The sequence below is a fragment of the Meles meles genome, chromosome 21 (assembly GCF_922984935.1).
Source record: "Meles meles chromosome 21, mMelMel3.1 paternal haplotype, whole genome shotgun sequence".
NCBI classification, from domain to species: Eukaryota; Metazoa; Chordata; class Mammalia; order Carnivora; family Mustelidae; genus Meles; species Meles meles.
Window position 1 is genome coordinate 30,155,466 of NC_060086.1, and position 11,904 is coordinate 30,167,369.

At 39.7% G+C, this 11,904-nt stretch overlaps 1 protein-coding gene across 3 annotated transcripts in view; it reads left to right on the forward strand.

Moving 5' to 3' along the window:
• Positions 1-11,904, forward strand: part of SMG1 (SMG1 nonsense mediated mRNA decay associated PI3K related kinase) — a 105,460-nt gene that overhangs the window by 57,050 nt on the left and 36,506 nt on the right. For all 3 annotated transcript variants that reach the window (XM_045993955.1, XM_045993956.1, XM_045993957.1), the window contains 8 exons: positions 2,568-2,677; positions 3,345-3,492; positions 3,863-4,022; positions 5,036-5,156; positions 8,471-8,719; positions 9,043-9,327; positions 10,427-10,571; positions 10,705-10,843. In XM_045993955.1, coding sequence (XP_045849911.1) covers positions 2,568-2,677; positions 3,345-3,492; positions 3,863-4,022; positions 5,036-5,156; positions 8,471-8,719; positions 9,043-9,327; positions 10,427-10,571; positions 10,705-10,843 — 1,357 coding nt within the window. The remainder of the gene's footprint in view (positions 1-2,567; positions 2,678-3,344; positions 3,493-3,862; positions 4,023-5,035; positions 5,157-8,470; positions 8,720-9,042; positions 9,328-10,426; positions 10,572-10,704; positions 10,844-11,904) is intronic.

Consider the following 11,904-nt stretch of genomic DNA (forward strand, 5'->3'; position numbering starts at 1 on the left):
TAATCCCTTAATTCATAATATAGGTACCGGGGGCGCCTGGCTGTCTCAGTAGAGCATGCGGCTCTTGATCTTGGGGTCATGCGTTCGAGTACCACATTGAGGGTAGAGATTACTTAAATATATAAATATTAAATTTTTAAAAAACACAGAGAGTATGTATTGAATTAATCCCTTAATTCAGAATTTGTATACTTATAAGTGGCTGGGGCATAGGGGTCATTAGGTGTCCTTCCCATTGAGAAGCTCAGCTTCTAGAGCATAAAGGTGTTAATGGGTAATTTCTCCACTGAGCTTGTACTGTGTGCCAGTCAGTGGGGTTTAACATTTCTTGAAACATGAATTCTAACCCTTGAGGTGCTCCTTCTAGAGGAGACAGACAGACAGGGTTGGGAATGCCATCAGCATGACAATTTGAGCAGACTTGAGGAAACATCTGATGGAAGAGTGATGTGTTTGTAGTGTTCTGGAAATGCCCTGGAGGCCATCTCGTGGAAGCAGGTGAATAATAAGGAATAAGGGTAGAGAGTAGGTGGGAACTCTGAGGACTTTGATTCTTAATAAGAGAGGAAATCTTAGGTGAGATTTGAACGGGAGAGGCTTGTTCTGACCTGTCTTCAAAGTTCACTCTGCTGTGTCGTCAAGAGACTGGAGGTGGATGGCAAGGGCGGCAGCATGTGTACCACTGATCTGTGGGACAATGGTAGAGGGAGAACAGACACTATTAATTGAAGGAGGAGCACACAGAGCAATGAGGTGTGTTTAAGGTGCTTATGAAACATGCAGAGGAGACTGTTTAATAAGTAGTGAAGAATTGGATTTGGAGCACAGGAGAGGTATCTAAGCTAGAAAATGATTTGGGGATCATTAGCATGTAGGTGACAGTAAAAGACTGTCTTTTCCCTGGCTCTGCTCCAGAGCCTTTTGTAAGCTACCAAGTAGCCAATAAAGCTCTGGGGATGGGTGAGTGAAAAGTAAAGAGGGCCAAGGTCAGAATCCTTTTTTACAGGAGGGGAGAGGAAGCCATTGATAAAAACAAAGACACCGAGAAAGGAAGACTCTGAGATGTAGGAGAACCAGACTGGGGTAGTCCGCCTTGTCAGGAGCTCCAGAGATGACATGCAGGAAGAGCTTTGCAGAGGAAGAGAAGGAGAAGCAGCCAGGCTGAATACTGTTGAGCGGTGAAGAAACTTGGAAATCAAAAGCTCTAAAGGTTACTTGGGTAGTGAGTTTTTCATGAAGTCAAGGAGAGGAAGCTGTGGCTAGAGGAGAAGTTTGTGTATTTGCTTGAAGTATTGGAGAGATTAAGTGTTCTTTTAAGCTTAGGGGAAGGAGTGACTGGAAAGCAGAGGTTGAAGAAACGGGATAAAGAACATTGATTTAAGGAATAACTGGGCCCTGCCTTTTTTTGAACCCAAGGAAAGTAGTTGCATATGAACAGAGTTTGGGGAGCAGGTAGATGGTGAATTAAGAGTAGAGGAAATGAAAGCCTGTGTGGCTGTGTGTGTGTGTGTGTGTGTGTGTTTTGAGGAGTCATTCATTAGCAGAGAGAATGGGGCATTGTAGAGTCTAGTGGGGATGCAGGGAACCTGCCACTGGAGAGGACTCAGACCCTGTAGTGGCAGGAATGATAAGGGTGTTGTCACCAAACCTTGACAGTTCATCATTTGCGGCTCAGGTGAGAAGCACTTGGTTGCCTTGGTCCTGGCTTTGAGCTTATCAGGGGGAGGCAGGTACAGTCTTTGATGTTACATTGCTAGTGCTAAATTCAGGCTGCATTGTAAGAAGGGGATATAGTGAGAGCGACAGGAAAAGATGAGTGATTAATGGGAAAGAGAGAGAGATGAAGAAACTGAGTCATCTTCTTGGTTGGAAAGCAGCTATAGTAAGAATGGGAACAGAGTGAGTGCTCTGAAAGTAGCAGCAGTAGGTGGGGAGCTAGAAGGCCTCTCGTCCTAGCATTGATGCCACAAGACTAAAGGAGTTTAAGAGGCACCACCATTTTCAGATGACATAAGGAGATGGAAGGAAGAATTCTTCGAAAGAAGAGAAACAGCTTCCATGAAACACACTGGAGAAGGGAGAGAGGGAGGAAGACCAGCAGTGAAAGGTGGGATGGGGTGGAAGGATGAGATAATAGAACGGGAGTTCTCCAGGGGCCTGGGCTTTAGGTGGGGGTGGGGCCATGTAGCGAATTTAGAGATAGTTTGGGGGAGAATCAGATTGTTGGCATTGCCCTTCAGAGATCTGATCTGTCAGTTTGTTGGATGGGCCCCTGAGGATAAGAGGCTCAAAAAGAGGAAGGAAACATGGAGGGGTGGTTATGCTAGACTGTGTATGACTATAGCTGTGGCTTTCTGGTTCACCACTCCAGTTTTAGTGCTAAGTAAGTCGGTAGTCACATCTTCAAAACAGAAGTAAAAAATGAAGGCCTAGGTAGAAGGAACCTCATCAAGAGAATGCTATGTAACTGTGCTGTGCTGTGTTTTTCTAGAATTTGTTCTACTTTTTTTGAATGATCCCACGGGCTGGATAGGTGTAATACAAGCCAACTGGTATTTTAATTACAGGTCACTCAGCAGTTTTGAATCTGGAGAATTTATTGAATGTACTGAGCAATTAGAATTGTTACCAGGAGAAAATATCAATCTACTTGCTGGAGGATCAAAAGAGAAAATAGGTATTTCAAATAATAATCTTAGAATTAAGTATTTTATAGACAAGTTGCTCAAGATATTTGACTTAGTATTTCCTGGAAAATCTGGACGTTTTTGTACATTTATTTTGGGCCAAATTCTATGTAAAGGAGCATCTTTAGGTCTGTTTTACTTATATTTGGTTTGGCAAATGAAAACAGTTTAAATAAAATTAAACTAAAAAAAGGCTGTTATAAGACTTGGAGATTTACCTAGCCACATTTGAAAAAGTTTAAGTAGTCTTTAAGCTAAATATTTTTCTTGACCTCTTAATGTGGTTCATTAACTTCCTTACTACAACTGGAACATTCTGTAAAATGTTACCCTAAAGTTAGTATTGTGAGTAGTTCGTATATTAGCATTGAGGTGCTAGATTCAGTAACGTTTGCAAAGTAAGGCTAGATTGTTCCTTTAAATGCAGTGGTTGATTTACTGATTTTTGAACTATCAGCTGTTTTGAGGCAGGTCTGAGATATAATTTGAATGTGGACTATAATTTTTATATAGCTGTCAGAAATGCTTAATCATAATGTTCAGCTACCTGAATTTAAATATGAAAGAATGTATTCATTGGTGATAACTTTTTAATACTGTCAAAATATCACATATTCAAAGCATATTAACTTAATGGATTTTATTTAACTTCTGTAGATATGAAAAAACTGCTTCCTAACATGTTAAGTCCAGATCCAAGGGAACTTCAGAAATCTATTGAAGTTCAGTTGTTGAGAAGTTCTGTTTGTTTGGCAACTGCTTTAAACCATATAGAACAAGATCAGAAGTGGCAGTCCATAACTGAGTAAGTTCAGTCCTAAGGGGGTTAATGTGCACTATGTCTTGCCATATGGTAAACGTATATACTTTGGGGACGGAGTCAGTTACATGATCACTTCGGTGTTAGTCATGATAGCTTCATTTTAGTTGTAGAAGTCATACGATACATGAATGCCACTTGGCAACATATGTAGAGGTTGAAACTAAATAAACTGTAGAAATCCCCAGAAGCATGTCTTGACTTACGTCATTTTACTAGAGGGAAGGCATCTCCTCTTCCTTCCTCCTCTTTGGATGCCACTGTAGTACCATCTTATCAAACTGTCTTATCCTTCCAGTGATTATGCAGGTTGGAAAATCTCATTTATTGATTGACAGTGAATATTTTGTTTCAGGAATGTGGTAAAGTACTTGAAGCAGACGTCCCGCATAGCTATTGGACCACTGAGACTTTCTACTTTAACAGTTTCACAGTCTCTGCCAGTTCTAAGTACCTTACAGCTGTATTGCTCTTCTGCTTTGGAGAACACAGTTTCGAACAGACTTTCCACAGAGGTGTGTATATGTGTATCCTTATCAGGGTATTCTGAACATTCATAGGCATTCGTGTAGAATTTTTTTTAAAAAATTTTATTTATTTGAGAGAAAGAGCATGGAAAAGGGGCAGAGGGAAGAGACGATCTCAAGCAGACTCCCTGTTGAGCATGGAACCTGGCACAGGGCTCAATCCTGTGACCTGTGAGATCATGACCTAAGCTAAAACCAAGAATCAGACACCCAAGTGATTGAGCCACCCAGGCACCCCAAGATTTTTTTTAATTTTTAAAGTAGGATTTGTTGGACAAGCTAGTAAATCAAGAAATCTAAAATGTCATTTTCAGGCACATTTTCATTTCAGGACAGTGTGAGGCAGATGGAGAAACCCAAGATACATCATTTCAAGGATGGCTAATTGGTTAATTTTTCTTTTCTTTCTTTCCCTTTTTTTTGAAAGAAGGGTTGGTGTATGTAAATATATTTTCCATTGAAAGGTGTTATAAATTTTAGATTTGATTAAAACAAAGACTCTCAGGGGCACCTGGCTGGCTCAGTTGGTAGAGCGTGCAGCTCGTGATCTCAGAGTTGTGAGTTCAAGCCAAGAGCTTACTTTAAAAAAAAGAACTAAATAAAAATGAAGACACTTCATCCTCTTCCCAGATAGGGTAAAGTTTAACCAAAGATGGGCCCTTCCCAAGGGAATTATAGTCTTTGAGAATCTGCTTACAAAGCAATAGTTTAATGTTTCTCTGTAATTCAACTTCTGCTTTATACTAAATATGCTGTGTTTAATTTTTTAAAAAGTGCTTTATTGATAAGTATATTGATAAATTGGACTCCCCCCCCCCCCCCAAAGCAAAGATTTTTGCTCTTAGAGTGTCTTTCCTCTTGTGATTAGGAGATATTGAAGATAGTAGAGAGTTTAATAGATGAGCCTGGAGCAGCTGGCTTATGGGGAACACAGCTTACCTCAACCTACTAACATATAAAGAGGCTGTTTACATTAAGTAGTTTTGGCTTTTCTCTGGCAGGATTGTCTTATTCCACTCTTCAGTGAAGCTCTGCGTTCATGTAAACAGCATGATGTGAGACCATGGATGCAGGCATTAAGATATACCATGTACCAGAGTCAGTTGTTGGAGAAGATAAAAGGTAATTAGGTTGGTTTTTTTACTAGCTTTGATTGAGATATAGTTTACACATTTTAAATGCACAGTTCCAGTTTTGACACATCTGCATCAGTGTAACCGCCAATACAATCAAGATAGAGAACATTGGTCTTACCCCAAAAGGTTTCCTAATGCCTCTTCCCAGTCACTTCTCCCATCTCTCCCGTTCCTGGACAACTGCTGATTTGTTCTCTGTCACTGTAGATTAGGTGTGTCTTTACTAAAGTTTTATATAAATGGAATCATGCAACTCTCTTGTGTCTGACTTCTCTGGTTCAACATTTTATTTTTAAGGTTCCTCTGTTTTGTGTAGCAGTACTATGATCCTTCCTGTCGTTGTTGAGTACTGTGCATTTTGTGGATATACAATAATTTATCTCTGGGTCTTTTGGTGGATATTGGAGTTGTTTATTTTAAAATTTGGACTACTGTATAAAGCTGCTATGAAGTTCATGTACAGGTCTCTGAGTGGACGTATATTTATGTTTCTCTTGAGTAAATACCTCCAAGTTGGGTCATATAGTTTAATGTTAAAAATAGTTTGGCATTGGGGCGCCTGGGTAGCTCAGTGGGTTAAAGCCTCTGCCTTCAGCTCAGGTCATGATCCCAGGGTCCTGGGATCAAGCCCCACATGCGGCTCTCTGCCCAGCAGGGAGCCTGCTTTCATTCCTCTCTCTCTGCCTGCCTCTCTGCCTACTTGTGATCTGTGTCTGTCAAATAAATAAATAAAATCTTTAAAAAAAAATAGTTTGGCATTTTCTTAGAAAGTGTTTGGACATTTTCTTTTGGCATCTACATCCTTGGTAGTGCTGGTCTTTAATTTTAGTCATTGGCACCAGTGTATAATAGTAGTACCTCATTGTGGTTTCATTTTCATTTCCCTGGTGATTAATGAGATTAAGCATTTTTTGCATGGTGACCATTGTATATCTTACTTTGTTAAGTGTTTCCATCTTGCCCATTTTTAATCAAGTCATAGACTTGTTTGTTCTGGATACAAATTCTTTGTCAGATACAATGTACTGGGAATGTTAAGTTTTTAAACACTCCAAATGAATACTTAGAGAAGTAGTACTTGTATAAATATTAGTAGGTCTCTCTCTTTTGTAAGTAGGATTGATTAATTGATTTTTAAGAAAGAAATGTCTGTCATGTTAAAGGGATGCTAGCAATTTACTTTATTGCTTGAAAATGGAAAAATTGACAGAATTCTGTAGAATGTTAGTTTAAAATGTAGCTAAGCTTAATATATTTGTGTATTAAATTTCAAGTAAGGTTTTGTTGGGGTATGGACTTGGGATTGCCCAGTGATAACTGGGAACTGTGACTCACCTGGACCCTCCTTGCCATATACCCTTGGTTGGATTGTTAGCCCAGCATTTGCAAATGGAAGGACCTTAGGGCAAATCATTAAATTTAAGAGGCTCTTTCCTCTTCAGTTGAGGATATTGCCTTACTCAGGAGATTGTTTTAAGGATTCTAGGAAATGAGGCAGGGCATATAAAAGCCCCAGCACAGATGGCGTGTAACAGGACAACAGATAGACATCTTTTTTCCTCATCCTTCCCTTATTGAGCAAGTTTTAAAATTGGGAATACCAAGTCAGTAATACGGTGGTTTTATTTGGAGACACAATTCCACTCCTTGCTTTTCCCCCTTCTTCAGCAAGTGCTTATGAAGTATGTGCTCGAAGTTGTGATGTAACGGTCAACGAGACAAGCCTGTTTTCTGCATTCCAGGAACCACAGTGATTCTAGAGTCTGGCAGGGAAAACTGAACTCAAGGGACAGCAGTATGGTGTGCTGAGTGGAAGTGCGTGTACATGGTGAACGTACAACGAGGGTATGAATTTAGACCTAGGGATCAGTCAGAACAGGATTTGAGGAGGAAGTAACATTTAAGCTGGTTCTTGAGGGAGGTAAGGATGAGATGGAAGGCAGTAGACTGGTTGGAAAACAACATGTGAAGGCCAGCAGGCAATAATGAAAGATTCTTAGGTGACAGTTTGCCTAAGGGAGAGTGGGAAGAGAGGAAGTAGAAGGAGATTGAGACTGGAATGAAATGGAAGGCATCAGTGCCTTTCAAGGCACATCTGGGAGTTGGGGTTTTGTCAGAGGGGCAATGGGAAGCCATCAAAGGGAAGTTAAGTGTTAAAGACTTAGCTTTGTGTAAGATGATTTTAGTTGAAAGTTGGAGAATGAACCAGAAGAGGATAGCACTTAGGGGTCAGAGGGACCAGCTAGGCTGAAATTCCTGCTAAAGGTACCCAAGGTAGTGGCAGTAAGGATAGAAAAAAGTAGATATGATATGATATGAGGGCTGCAGGTAGAGTCTTAAGATGACTGGCAGGCACCTGCTTAGGTAGCCAGGTGGATCATTTGCCTTTCCTTGAGAAAGGAATAACAGAAGGAAGTATAAGGTTTGGAGGGTGGTAGAAAATGGATTCCACTTGACACAGGTAAAAAGTGTCCTTGAAATACCTGAGTGTAGGTGACTGGTAGGCAGATGGGACTCAGATATCAGGTCTGGCTAGAGATAAAGATTGAAGAGTCATTAGCATTCCTATGGTAATTGAAGCTACAGGAACAGACGGCAGTGTCCTGGGAGAATATGCGGAGTGGGAAGAGTAGAGAGCCTGGGACGGACCCTGAGGACCATGAGTTTTAATGGATGGGTAGCGGATGAGAAGGAGACGAAGGATTCTTCAGAAATTCTCCCAAGAGAATGGCATGAGAGGAGGGCAGAGGGTACTTCCACAACAAGAGGGAGATGGTCTAGCTTTTTCCCCACACTTTGGCTTATGCTCTTTAGTTAGAAGATCTAGTAACTGAAAAACAAATTTCTTACAGTGAATGATTTTTGCTTTGTCTGCTTCATCATTTGCATACATTTATTTCAACAAAAGTACCATTTATTATATGCCAAGCTGTGTGCTAGCTGCTAGGGATTTAAAGATAACGAAAAATGGGTTATCTTTATTTAGGGAGTTGGTAGGGAAGGGAAAATGGCTGGGGAAGAACTTTTGGCCATGTTTCCGTGCAGTCTGGGTTAGAGCAGTCAAGAACTAATGCAACTTTTGGGCGCCTGGGTGGCTCAGTGGGTTAAGCCGCTGCCTTCGCCTCGGGTCATGAACTCGGGGTCCTGGGATCGAGTCCCGCATCGGGCTCTCTGCTCAGGGAGCCTGCTTTCCTCTCTGTCTCTCTGCCTGCCTCTCTACTTGTGATCTCTCTCTGTCAAATAAATAAATAAAATATTAAAAAAAAAAAAGAACTAATGCAACTTTTTCCCCCCCTCCAGAACAAACCGTTCCAGTTAGAAGCCATCTCATGGAATTAGGTCTAACAGCAGCAAAATTTGCTAGAAAACGAGGGAATGTGTCACTTGCAACAAGACTGCTGGCACAGTGTAGTGAGGTTCAGCTGGGAAAGACTACTACTGCACAGGATTTAGTCCAGCATTTTAAAAAACTATCAACTCAAGGTCAAGTGGATGAAAAATGGGGGCCTGAACTTGATATCGAAAAAACCAAATTGCTATATACAGCAGGTTAGTAAAATGAACTGTGCTTAATGTATGACTAAAATGAAAATCCTGTGTATGAAATATGTATGCTGTAAGGCAATAAAAGAAAAGATTATTTTTTTTCAGCTGTGACAGAATATTTGGATCTTGAATAGTAAATTACTTGTAATCAATTTATAGCATTTGTAATTTGGTGCTTTAGAAAAAGGTGATTTTGTTACAGTTTATCAAAGTAATGTTCCTAGAGATCATTGATTACCACTGAATTTACAATGTTACTTTACGCTGAAATACTGTTAATAATTTGCAGATAAGGCTTCTAAGAGCTGGTTTTTGGTGTTCTATAGGCCAGTCAACACATGCAATGGAAATGTTGAGTTCTTGTGCCATATCTTTCTGCAAGTCTGCCAAAGCTGAATATGCAGTTGCCAAGTCAATCCTGACACTGGCTAAATGGATCCAGGCAGAATGGAAAGAAATTTCAGGACAGCTGAAACAGGTTTACAGAGCTCAGCAACAGCAGAACTTCACAGGTCTTTCTACTTTGTCTAAAAACATACTTGCCTTAATAGAACTGCCATCTGTTAATACCATGGAAGAAGAGTATCCTCGGATTGAGAGCGAATCTACAGGTAGGAGTTCTTTATTAGCTTTAAAATACCAGCTTTAGAAGTTACTTCTCCACTATTTTAAAGTTTATAATGTTATGCTGGCTGTAATTTGCCACAAAAATTGTTTGCATGGAAATTTAATATATTATACTGTCTGGAAGTAACTAAAACACATTTGTTTAGTGTCTAATGCCACTGTGGAAGTCACCTAAATGCTCCACAGGCTTTTCCCAAGCCACAGTGCTTTTATGGACTTAGATGTTTTTGCGGGCAAGAAAGTCTGACTGCAGATACCTGAGTTCTTCCTCACACTAGAAAGAGCCAGAAAGGTACACAGTTGTTGCCTGTGGTCTCCTTGGCTGGTAGAGCACAGAAGCTCTAGCAAAGATGAAAGTTTCACATTCTGACACTGGTGGTGGTAGGAGAAAAGTCCTTGACAAATAGGTAGTTCGTGCAGTGTCGGAGTGTCTGTTCCGTTCAGGTTTTATAGACTGGGAGGTAGGCAACCTCTTTGCTGATGAGAATGTACTTTGATTTTGGTTTTTATGAAGGTTGGTCTTATAAAATAATTATAATCTATGTAATTTACAGTCTTGATATTCATAAGGGATGTGTCCTGTGATTATTATAAATCTTATATTGGCAAATGGCATTATAGCAGGTGGTTTCTTCACTCCTAAACTGAAAGATATTTACCTCATGAATTTCTGACTGAGTGAGATTGTATACTGATCACCTATATATTGTTTTTGCCAGAATGTTCAGGCTTAACCTAATCACAAGGAAAGAGCCAGTCATAACTAGAATTCAAGACCTTGTACAACACATGTGATGCCTGAACTGTTTTATATAAGATTCAGTGTCATGAAAGATATTTATGTGGTTCACATGGTGATAATTTAAGCTGCCTTGCAAAACTGAGTGATGATTTCAGTATATTAGCCTTTGAGAAAAGCATAATAAAGATGTGTTCTTGGATCGAATTTTGTACTGTAATATTCTGGGACTTAGAGATAGCTTACAAATAACGAAATTCTAAAATGTTGGTAGGAATGCCATTTAAAATTTATGAATGTAACATTGCTGAGTCCTTTCTTTTTTCTTTTTTCCATTATGGCAGTGCATATTGGAGTTGGAGAACCTGACTTCATTTTGGGACAGTTGTATCACCTATCTTCAGTACAGGCACCTGAAGTAGCCAAATCCTGGGCAGCACTGGCTAGTTGGGCTTATAGGTGGGGCAGAAAGGTGGTTGATAATGCTAGGTATGTATGTTGAAATGCGTAATTTTATTTAATACATTGAAAGATAGAGATTTGAAATGTCTGCTGACATGTTTTGGTAGCTTCACATGACAAGTGTTGGTAGCTGGAACCAGTGACTTGTTTATTTTTATAGTCAGGGAGAAGGTGTTCGTCTGCTGCCTAGAGAAAAATCTGAAGTTCAGAATCTGCTTCCAGACACTATAACTGAAGAAGAAAAAGAGAGAATATTTGGTATTCTTGGACAGGCTGTGTGTCGGCCAGCGGGGATTCAGGCAAGGAAAACATCATATAGTGTTTGGGAGAAACGGTGTCAAGATCACTTTTTTAATTCATTGATTTTGGGGACACCTGGGTGGCTCAGTCATTTGGGCATCTGCCTTATGCTCAGGTCATGATCCTTGGTTCCTGGAATCGAGTCGCACATCAGGCTCCTTGTTTAGCGGGGAGCCTGCTTCTCCCTATGCCTGCCACTCCCCCTGCTTGTTCTCTCTCTCTCGGACAAATAAATCAACTCTTAAAAAAAAAAAAATTACTGATTTTGAAGAGGTTGATCACATACACTTGATTACATGTTGAATGGAGTTTAGGCAGCTACTGTTACAAATCAAAACTTTGAGTTTTAAGATGAAAGTGAGTTATGATACTTTTCTGAGGAGAATGTAATACCTTGAGAAATCATTTCCTTAAGGTCGTGTTACAATAGGTGAAATTTATTTTATGTGAATTAAATTTCTCTTTTAATTATTGTTTTGATCAGAAATTAGGTTCTTAACACTAGCTTGGGACCTTTTAAAGCACATTAGTGCCTGAATACCACCCCATGTACTCTGAGTGGGACGTGGGTATATGTATTTAAGCTTACTAGGTAATTCTAATTCATAGCCAGAGTTGAAAACTAGTAGACTAAATGAGCTGTAGGATTTATTCTCTCTCAGGTCAGAGTTCTGTTAATTCTAGAATGTTAGAGCTATTGAGTTTTTAAATAGACTTTAAAAAAATTTGGATTTTATTTCGTAGGCTAAACTGTACTGACTCATCTTGCTCTAGACCAGTATATATCTGTCCTCCAGAGCTGGCGTTGTGTATGTGCCCATTACTGTAAAGAGAGTAAAGGCTGTTGTGAGTGAATTTGGTATACATTCAAGCCTCAAGCTTTTGAACAGATTACATTTAATGTTCTGCAGGCAGAATACTGTATTGTAACTTAGAAGCATTTAAAGTACCAAAAAACAAAGTCTGAAATCCTTCATTAGCTACTTTAGTAAATATATCCTACAGAGGAGCATAATGACATTAATTTAGCGTGTGTGAAACTAAATGAAATTTAATTTTT